This window comes from Dama dama, chromosome 23 (assembly GCF_033118175.1).
Source record: "Dama dama isolate Ldn47 chromosome 23, ASM3311817v1, whole genome shotgun sequence".
Lineage (NCBI taxonomy): Eukaryota > Metazoa > Chordata > Mammalia > Artiodactyla > Cervidae > Dama > Dama dama.
Window position 1 is genome coordinate 64,802,103 of NC_083703.1, and position 10,172 is coordinate 64,812,274.

At 50.2% G+C, this 10,172-nt stretch overlaps 1 protein-coding gene across 1 annotated transcript; it reads right to left on the reverse strand.

The window, feature by feature from the left end:
- Positions 1-589: 589 nt before the first annotated feature.
- GDF5 (growth differentiation factor 5) lies at positions 590-5,053 on the reverse strand. Its single transcript, XM_061125840.1, has 2 exons — positions 4,147-5,053; positions 590-1,876 (listed from the first exon to the last, which is right to left on the reverse strand). Exons 1-2 carry the CDS (start codon positions 4,769-4,771, stop codon positions 1,002-1,004), a joined length of 1,500 nt encoding a protein of 499 aa, XP_060981823.1. The 5' UTR covers positions 4,772-5,053; the 3' UTR covers positions 590-1,001.
- Positions 5,054-10,172: the final 5,119 nt, after the last annotated feature.

Below are 10,172 nucleotides of genomic sequence, written 5' to 3' on the forward strand. Positions count from 1 at the left end.
GGTGCCAAGCTGGAAGGTAGCAGGGCCGCAGGCAAGATCCCATGGAACAGTGATCAGTGACAAAGGATGAAGAGGAGGTCGAGGGCCCCTTTAACTGGTGACCAGTGGATTCTGTGAGTGTGAGCTGGAGGGTGAGTATGAAATGGAGATGATTTTAGGGGAAATTAAATCCTCAAGTTCCCTCCCACTTAGGGATTCATTTTGGAGACAACAAACTTGACTAAGGAATGTCGAAAAGGAAACTGACCTCTGTTGCCAGGCCCCGGCGGAGTAGACAGAGCTCTCGGCGAAAACCGGGACTGGGGTGAGAGGTAAAACCCTGGCCCAGCTCAGCCTGTGCTCTCTGTCCCATTCTGCTTTAGGCAGCCCGCGTCCCCTCTCTGGGTCAGTCTTCTTTGAAGGGTTGCTGGGTCCCCCAGCGTAGACAAGAAATCTGCCACAGTTTTAGGCACAGTTTTGCTTTTTATCTCATCAATGTACATTTAAATCTAACAGTCTAACAGCCTCCCACTCCTCACCCTGTCCAAGCCCGCTCCCCTTCTTTCCCACCCCTGCCCAATTAGCATCCATCTGCCCCCAGGGGCAGAAAATCACCAGGTACAAGAGTGATTCAAGGGGGAGATGGCACCTGTGGGTCTCCCAAGGAGAGGCCTCCCTAAAGAGTGCCAAGGTCGAGAAGGCCCAGGTAAGGAGAGCTCATGGGCTGGGTCTCATTGGAAAACAAGGTCCCCTGGGTCTCAGTCCCATTCCGAGTCTGTCTCCCTGGGCCTGTGTCTGCCAATCAGAGAAGCAGAAGGCAGAAATCCCCAGACAGGGGGACTCGTGAATAGAAAGGGATCTTTAGCAACTGAGCAAGGCTGTTGGCATCCCCTTTCACGGGGGCTGCGTAGATGCTCCTAGCTGTAGCTTCCGGATCCCCCTGTGATTCCAGGAGTGCGGGGAGGGGCTCTGGTGACCAGCATCCTGGGGACATTCCCCCCGGAAGACGGAGGCCAGTGTTGCTACCTGCAGCCACAAGACTCCACGACCATGTCCTCATACTGCTTATAGACCACATTGTTGGCTGAGTCGATGAAGAGGATACTGATGGGACTCAGCCTTGTGGGCACACAGCAGGTGGGCGGCGTGGACTCGGGGTCCATGGAGTTCATCAGGGTCTGGATGACCGCATGGTTCGTGGGCTCCAGGTGGGAGCGCAAGGGAAACTCACACAGCCCCTCGCAGTGGAAAGCCTCATACTCCAGGGGTGCGATAATCCAGTCATCCCAGCCCATGTCCTTGAAGTTGACGTGCAATGCCTTCCGACTGCAGCGGGCCTTGGGGTTCTTGCTGGGTCGCTTGCCCTGGCGCGTGGCCAGGGGGGCCCGCCGCTTTCGCCGCTGGCTGAACAGGTACTCATACACCGTCTTATCATCCTGGCCGGAGCGGGCCTTGATCTCATTGAAGAACAGGTCCCGTTTCTTGGTGCGGCCAAACACCAGGAACAGGGCTTTCTCGTGGACCTGCCGGGCGGTGCGGTCAAAGCCCAGGCCACGGAGGTCCATGGCCCGGCCCCGTTCCCAGGCCTCCAGCTCCAAACACAGCTGGGCTGAGTTCTTAAAGTTTCGGAAGAGCTTCCAGATGTCGAACACCTCCCAGCCAGAGCCGTCCAGGCCTGGCACAGATCGCACATCCAGCAAGGCTGCCGGCTGCCGGCCGCTGGGGCAACTGGACAGCTTCAGCTGGGCAGCCCGCCCGCTGCCGGGGGCCACTGGCTTGGCCGCGTCCAAGGGCTTCTTCCGCAAGATCCGCAGCTCAGCCCCTAGTAGCCCATCCTTCTCCAGGGCGCTAATATCAAACACGTACCTCTGCTTCCTGACCGCGGGACCTCGGTCATCTAGAGAGAACACCCAGAAGTCATTGCCTGCAGCCTCACAAAGGGAGCCGGTCACCATGCAGCCTCAGGGGAGTGCCACAGCTCTTCTCCCCCAAGAGAGCTCTCTTTAACCTCTTCCCCATTCTGACAGAGGCCAAGACCCAAATCATGGAGAGCCTTTTCCAAAATAAGGGAGCTTCCCACACAGTCAACTAAGTAGGGCTGTTGATCTATGGATGTGACTGTGGGGGATTTGAGTGATTCTGGGTGTCTGTATCAATGACACGCATAACAGAGGCCCGTCAGCCTTAGAACTGCCTTCTGCCTGTCTCTCTCCCATCTGTTATCCAATATGATATCTCTTTGGTAAGAGAGGCAGGGTGGGCATTATAATGACCCCTGTTTTTCCAGAGGAGGAACCTGAGGCTCAGAGAAGTTAGGTAACTTGCTCAAGGTCACCCAGCTGGCAAAAAGCAGGGTTGGAACTCCAGCCTAGAACTTTTTATACCTGATCCTGAGCTGCTTCTACTATACTATGCCTTAAAGAAGATCTTACTGCTCTTGTTTCACAGATGAAGCACAGGAAGGAGAGTGACTTGCCTAAGGTCACACAGCGAGTTAATGGCCAAACTGGTCTATGATCCAATTTTCCTGGCTATTTAATGATTTGTGGTGTATGTTTCTTACTCTTCTAGGTGTGTGAGTGTGTGTGTGTGAATGACAGTTTGTGTGTGTATATGTATGACTGAATCCACATGTGAGTATGGAAAGTATTGTACATTTGAGTGACATGTTATATGCATGTATGATTGGGCTTGTGTGACTATTTGAAGGGTATGTATGTATTGGGTTGGCCAAAAAGTTCTTTCAATTTCTTCTATTATATTGTAGAGAAAACCCCAAATGAACTTTTTGGCTAACCCAATATATGTGTCTGTATATATATAAGAAAGTTCCGTGTGTGTATGTCAGGTGTGTGTGTGCACATTGTGTATGTGTGTGTGACTCACCATGTATGTACAAACATAAGGCTCTGCGTGTGTACAAGAACCTCAGTGGTATGTCTGAATCAGCACGCCCTCCTTCCTAAATACCAATTTGCCATTGGGAAGCATTCATAATATTGCTCTAGAAGGTGACTAATTAGGCCTTTAAACTCCCCATCTCTCCCTCTCCAAGCTCCCTTAGAGCTGGGGGGCACAAGGACTTACTTTATGATTCCCCGAGGGGTCACAGCTTTCTCTGGCTGGGCAGGCAGCCAGACCACCTCCCCCACCTCAGCCAGACCGGCTGCCTCTGTGCCTCCCCCGCCCTCTGTCACTCCCCCACAGGCCAGCTCTAATGAGGAGCCTCTTCCCCTCTCTGACCCCTCCCCCACCCTGTCAGCCAAAGTCCTGAGACTCCCAGAACCAGAGCACAGCTGCCAGCAACCCCAGTCATCAGGTCAACCTCCCTCTCCACTCTTATGGATAAACTCAGGCCCTGAAAGGGGAAAGGACTTGCTGAAGTCACATGGCAAGTTGAGGGGACAAGCCTAGACAGTGATGCTAGGAGGGCAGAATGCGAAGTGAGGGGAGCAGATTGTCTCCTGGGTTCATGATAAAAATGATCTGTGTCTGGGGCAGGACATAAAGTTCTCATATAGGAAGGGCTCTCAGAAGTCACCCCATCCAGCCTCCACAGAGTTGTACTGATGGGGAAACTGAGGCCCCAAAGGGAGAAGGGGCTTTCCCAAGGTCACACTGTGAGTTAGACCCTAGGTCTGTTGTCCACTCCACCCCATATATCTGAAGAGCATTCCATGACTCCAAAATGCCTCATTTCCTGCCTTCACCTATCTTACCTTCTCTGCCCCCTTGCCTGAAGGGAAAGTGGCAGAACCGTGGGTATCTGAGATTTGTTTCTCTCTTGGCCATCCAAGAAAACCTACAACCCCATGCAGCCTAGAAAGTCTGACCAACTCAATAAGAACAGAGCGTGGCCTGGTAATTAAGAGTTTAAGAGGCTGGTCCTCAATTCTGCCACCAACCGGCAGGGCTTGTCTCCTTCCCAGGCTTCAGGAACCCGCTCCACATCTTGCAGGAATCGCACTTGGGGATTCCCCAGGTGCCCTCCGGCTCTGACATGCCAGCAGCCTGGGACCTGGTGTGGGTGAGGTTAATCCCAGATACCGCCCCGGGCCAGAAGCACATACCGTCTCCCCCCAGTGCAGTGTCTGGGCTCTAAAGCCCCCTCCATGCATGCAGATGCCCCTCCCTCTGTGCCGTGCCCCAGCCACCCCGCCCCCTCACCTTGCCCTTTGTCAATAAAGCTGGTGATGGTGTTGGCCAGGCCAGCCTCCAACTTCACGCTGCTGTTGCCTCCCTTTCTGTCAGCATCGGACAGCGTCCTGTATAGCGAGAGCATGTACTCGTGGGGCGTGATGGGGGGCGGGCGGAATGGCTCCTTGGGCTCACGCGGGGACCCAGGCTCCCTGGCCTTCTTCAGCAGGAAGGGACTGGGGGCAGAGCCTGCCTTTGGGGGTGCCTTCCCCCCAGGAAGCTGTCCTTTTGGGGTCACCGTCCGTGTGGCCCCCTGCCTTGTCTGGGGAGGGTGTCCTGGCTTGGGTTCAGGGCCACCCGATCTGGGGGGCAGCTTTCTGGGTTCATCCTTCTTGGGCTGTGTCAGGCCTCCTGTCTGCCCGGTGCCCCCCTTGGCCCTGGCATTGGTGGCCCCCCCACCATAGCTGTGACCCCCTGGCCTGAAGGTGTTCTGGGCCAGAGGGGGTCTCTCCTTGGCTTCTGCTTTGGCCAGTCCTGGCCTGGCCCCCTGGGGTCTCTGGCCCAAGTCAGGGGCACCCAACACAGTGCAGATGAATTCCAGGTCCAGCCAAGCCAGGTGCCAAAGCAAGAGAGTGAGGAGTTTGGGGAGTCTCATCCTCTGGCCAGCCGCTGAATGACGCCCAAGAGAACAGCGGCAGCAGCGAAGGTGCCTCTGGTTTGGCAGGAAAAACCATGAAAGGAGCGGACCCTCAAAAGCAGCGGCAGCAGCAGTAGCAGCAGAAGGAAGGGCTTTCTCCTCAGTCTGAGACTCTTGAAGTCTGCCGGGTGTGTGTTTGTATCCAGTCCCATAGTGGAAATGCTCTCCTATCCAGACGTGCACCGTCTCCAGTCAGCAGCTGAAAATAACTCGTTCTTGAAAGGAGAAAGCCGACCGCCCCCTTTCTCCTGCACAACTGACTGAGGGCCTGAAGGAGGCTTGTATAAGGCTCAGGGATTTTTCCAAGAAGGAAGAATGGCGTAATGCTGCTAACTTTTGAATCCTTTCCAGTGAAAATACTTACACACACTCGCGCGCGCACACACACACACACACACACAAGCCTGCAGGTGCTCAGAAAAATCTTTTACAAACCTGAACTTAGGAATTGGAAACGGAATTCCAACCCAAACCAATTTAATTACTCTCTGATGTCATGCTGTCTAAACTCATTTAAGTGCGATATATTTATGTGAAAAAAATCACCGCTGCCCTCTGAGGCCATGGCTCACGGGGGCTCTTGGCAAAGAGCCCCGCGGGGGGATTCTAGAATGGAGCGGGGGGAGACTTTCAGTCCCATGGAGCAGACTCCGGGGTCTTCACCTCCACATCACGGCCCACCCCACCTTCCCAAGGAGAGATGCTAAGAAATGGATTCAAAGATCTTAAACCCCAGAGGCATGAGAGTGTGGGTTTTCAGTTAAGTCCTTGGGGTGTTTTTAAAGCAACCTTCACGTCTAGTCTGGGACCTGTTCTGTTGTTGGTGGGGGGGAGGGCAGCACAGATGGCAGAATTCACCCACAGTTTCTTTTATTTTAATAAACTTGTGGTGACCCAGAGCCAGAAAAATATCGGTACCCGCTACACCCCTCCCCAAATGCCATTGACTGAGCTCAGATGGTTTCTTCAGGCTTTGGGGGGCGCCCCCGAGCCCACTCCTTGGACAGAGACACGTCCAAAGTGTCGATACCTCACCGCCACCCCAGCAAAGACAGGCTCAGTTTTGTTGTGAGGGACTGGCTGAGTCCAGAGGTGGCAGCCCCAGCCTGGGGCAGCAGCGGCCCCTGCAGGAGGCAGAAAAAAATGATTTCCCACACAGTGCTTTTCTGGTGTTAGTAGCTCTGGAAGAAGTCTAAACTCCAGCTGGCTCAGTGGTGGAAACTGTTCCCTTTACCTAGAACAGCCTCCTTTTACTCCCACGACAAGAGGAAGCTCTTCTCATCCTGAGAGCTTCAGCTGAAAATTCACCTCCTCCAGGAAGCCTTCCCAGATCCCCAAACAAACCCCTTCTTGAACATTTCGCTGCAACAGACTGAGAGAAATAACAGTGGTAGAAGCAGTCGTCACGTAGGCTTCCTTCTTTCTTTAATTTTTATTTTTAGCCCTGCCTTGTGGCATGTGGGATCTCTGTTCCCCCACCAGGAATCAAACCCGGGCCCCCAGCAGTGGAGGCGCAGAGTCTTAACCATTGGACCCCCAGAGAAGTCCCTTTATCGTATTTATTTTTAAGCTTCTTTCTTAACCCTAGATTCTCTGAGCCTGCCTGATAGAGATCTGTTTGCACTCTGAGGTCATCAGATTGGTTTCCTAGCACACCTGGCACAGAGTAGAAGCTCAGTAAGCATTCGATGAATGAAGGAAGATGAAATTCATGGCCGGGGTGTCCAGGTGCCCAGCTAACCTTTTCATGGTGATATGTCCAGAGCCTCACTGATCCTCAGAGCACAGCTGCGTAACTTGGCCTCTTGAAGATTCATCTGGCACTCCTAGGTCAGAAATCCCAGGAGAGCTCCACCTCCCCATCTCAAAGGATCAACGCACCGCCAGACACTCCTTTGCAGGAGCTTTAAGGAAGACCTGAGGTGGTCAAGTAAATGGCAACCCACTCCAGTATTCTTGCCTGGGAAATCCCATGGACAGAAGAGACCGGTGGGCTACAGTCCATGGGGCTGCAAAGAATCGGACAAGACTGAGCATGCACACGTAAGCTCTAAATTAAATACTGTAGGAAATAATTGATTATTTCTTAAAATCTTACAAAATAAGAATTAAGGGTAATGAATCCATTCAGATAAAATTGAGTGATAAAAATTTTTTTAAAAAGGAAAAGCTGAGGGCTTCCCAGGTGGCTCAGATGGTAAAGAATCTGCCTGCCATGCAGGAGACCAGGGTTTGGTCCCTGGGTCGGGAAGATCCCTTGGAGAAGGAAATGGCAACACACTCCAGTATTCTTACCTGAAGAATTCCATGGACAGAGCTTGGCAGGTTACAGTCCAGGAGATTGCAAAGAGTTGAACACAACTCAAGGAATAACACTGTCACTTGAAGAAGAGCTGAATTCCTTCCTATCCCTCCAGTTGCCCAAGTCCACAACACTTGGCTTCCTTTTTGACTTGTCCCACTTAAGCCATCATCTCTGGCATTCCTTTCTCCTTTCCATCCCCACATCCTCGCAGTCTCAGCCTTCACAACCTGTCCTTAGAAAATTCCCTTAGAACTGGCTTCCAGATTGCTCTGTCCCACCTCCCCCCCCCCAAAACTGCCCATCAAAAAGTACCAGCTTGTTTGCCCTCTCCTCCACGAAACCCTCCCTCTTCCACCAGAAAATACACACTTCTGAATTCCCATCACACATTTTGTGCCCCCTTTCCACTTTGGCACACAAAATTATCCGGTTCTGCCTCTAAACCACTCCCGTCTCAGAGACTGGTCATTTCTTCTACTCTATGTACTTTTTTCATATTTTAAAAATCATAGCCTAATTCCTTAGAGCAGCAATAATTTATTTACATACTTGCCTACCCCATTAGATTATGACTAGATGACACCATATTTATCTTTCAATTATTCCCAGGCCTGGGTTCAGGGCCCAGCACAGAGTGGGTTCTTAATGTGTCATATGGATGGATGGATCTCTAACCAGCCCTTATATACAAAAGTCACAATTTTCTACTTTCAGGTATAGTTACTTATAGACATAGTGTGCTTTCCCTGCCAGACTCTTGAGTTCCCTAAAGGGGGGGATTGTGTCTCGCTATGTATTAGGTACTTTGTAATCTTGAGAGAGTGAATAAATGAAGGGATGAGTAAAACAAACCATCAAGGTGTCCCTGGGACTTCCCTGGCAGTCCAGTGGTTAAAAGCCTATGTTTCCCATTCAAGGGGTGCAGGTTTGATCCCTGGTCAGGGAATCCCACATACCATGAAGTGCAGCAAAAAAAAAAAAAAGGAAAAAAAAAGATGTCTCTAAATATGGCTTGATAAGGAGTCAGGGCTCTGGAGATAAACAGGCCTGATTTTGAATTCTGCTTCTGCTTTATGGTTTAGTGCATTATGTGATCTTTGAAGCCCCTAAACCTCTCTGAAACTCTGAACAGGGATCATGACAGTGCCTGCCTCACAAGGTGTTTGTGGGGATTCAATTACATAAATTATAAAAAGTGATTAGCCTGGTACCTGGCAAATCATAATAGCTGCTCTTTGTTGAGCATGTACAAGAGTAAACTAGACTCTGGCCTTTGTATCCCACTCTATTTGTATCTTACTTATCTTCACAATAATTTGTGATGAAATCACTCTCAGCACCCTGATTTTGCAGATGAAGAAATTGAAGTTTGGAAACATTAAATTGCCTTTAATGTCTAATTCCTCTTCTGATACATTTTATACCAAAGAATCTTTTTTTTTTTTAAACATTTATGTATTTGACTGCACCAGTCTTAGCTTTGCTGCTCCATGGCATGTGGGATCTTAGTTCCCCAACCAGGCATGGAATCCATGTTCCCTGCATTACAAGGCAGATTCTTAACCCCTGAACCACTAGGGAAGTCCCATACCAAAAACTCTTAACTTGGATTCTAGAAACATAAGAAATAAAAGAGTGGTTGGGGGCAATTGTGGTCTTCTTGGCTTTTAGTCAAGTGGGGACATTGGAGGAGTTAGAGCAGGCCTATTATTTGAGGACCAGAGAACTCCAGAAATGGGGTGGGAGTAGGGCCAGGGGATTCTGAGCTTGCTTATAAGGCCCTCTCCAGGGAGGAGCCCAGGGGACCAGTCTGGATCTCACTATAAAGGTGACTAATCACTTCGGTCCCCTCTGGTAATTACAACCAGATGCTGCTTCTGGCAGTGCTTCAGTCCCAACATGTTTAATTACAGGGACGCAGAGTCCCTCGGTCCTCCACGTCCCTACCTCCCCCTCACCTGTCAGTGATATTAATGCCAGACTCGAGGTAGAGGCTAGGAATCTTGGGAAGCCATTGGCATGGAAATGACCTTCTACTGTCTAGAGGCTTTAACTTTTATACCTGTTTCCCCATCCATCACATGGGCACTCCACAAGACATCCTCTTAAAGTTGGCAGGCCAGAGCATTATTTATACCCATTTCACAGATGAGCCAATAGTGAACTGAGTCATCAGCATTATCAACATCTTTTCCTTTCTTCAAGCTCTGAGCAATTTGCAAAGTGGCTTTGTATTCTTTAAGCAATCTCTCTCTCTCTGTCTGTCTCTTTTGAGGGGAGGGGAGTATAGTTGCTTCACAACATTCTGTTAGTTTCTCTGTACAGAAAAGTGAATCAGCTACATGTATACACATATCCCCTCTTCCTGGATTTCCTTCCCGTTTAGGTAACCGCAGAGCCTTGAGTAGAGATCCCAGTGCTATATAGTCGGGTCTCATTAGTTATCTATTTTATACTAAACTATCTGAATCTCTTATTTTTGGAGTCAATCCAAAAATAAGCTCAGTGGCTAAAATCTTGGGCTACTGGATCAGATAACTCAGTTTACATCCTGGCTTTGCCAATTGGATGACCTTGGGTTTTCATTCATTTATGTACTCCTGGGCCTGAGCACTGGATATCTAACAAAGGGCAAGACTACCAAGTCTGTGCTCACATTCTGGTGGAAGAGACAGAAAAACAAGCAAGTGTATAGCTGCAGAAAACTCTAGTGCTGTGAAGAAAAATTAGGCAGAGTCAAAGAGATGTCTATTTTATGGTGTTATTTATTATTCTTATTATTTTGACTGCACTGGGTCTTTGTTGCTGTGCATGGGCTTTCTCTAGCTTCTAATTGCGGTGAATGAGGGCTACTATCTAGTGGTGCATGGGCTTCTCATTGAGGCGGCTTCTCTTGTTGCAGAGCACAGGCTTTAGGCACGTGGGCTTAGTTGTGGTGCACAGGCTTAGTTGCTCCACAGTACATGGGATCTTCCTGGATCAAGGATTGAACCCATGTCCCCTGCATTGGCAGGTGGATTCTTAACCACTGGACCACCAGGGAAGTCTGAGAGG

Excerpts from the sequence above, each read along its gene's own strand:
- GDF5 (XM_061125840.1), bottom strand. The coding sequence starts at position 4,771 with ATGAGACTCCCCAAACTCCTCACTCTCTTGCTTTGGCACCTGGCTTGG. Across the intron at positions 1,877-4,146 it reads CTTTATTGACAAAGGGCAAG|ATGACCGAGGTCCCGCGGTC; the intron begins GTGAGGGGGCGG and ends TGTTCTCTCTAG.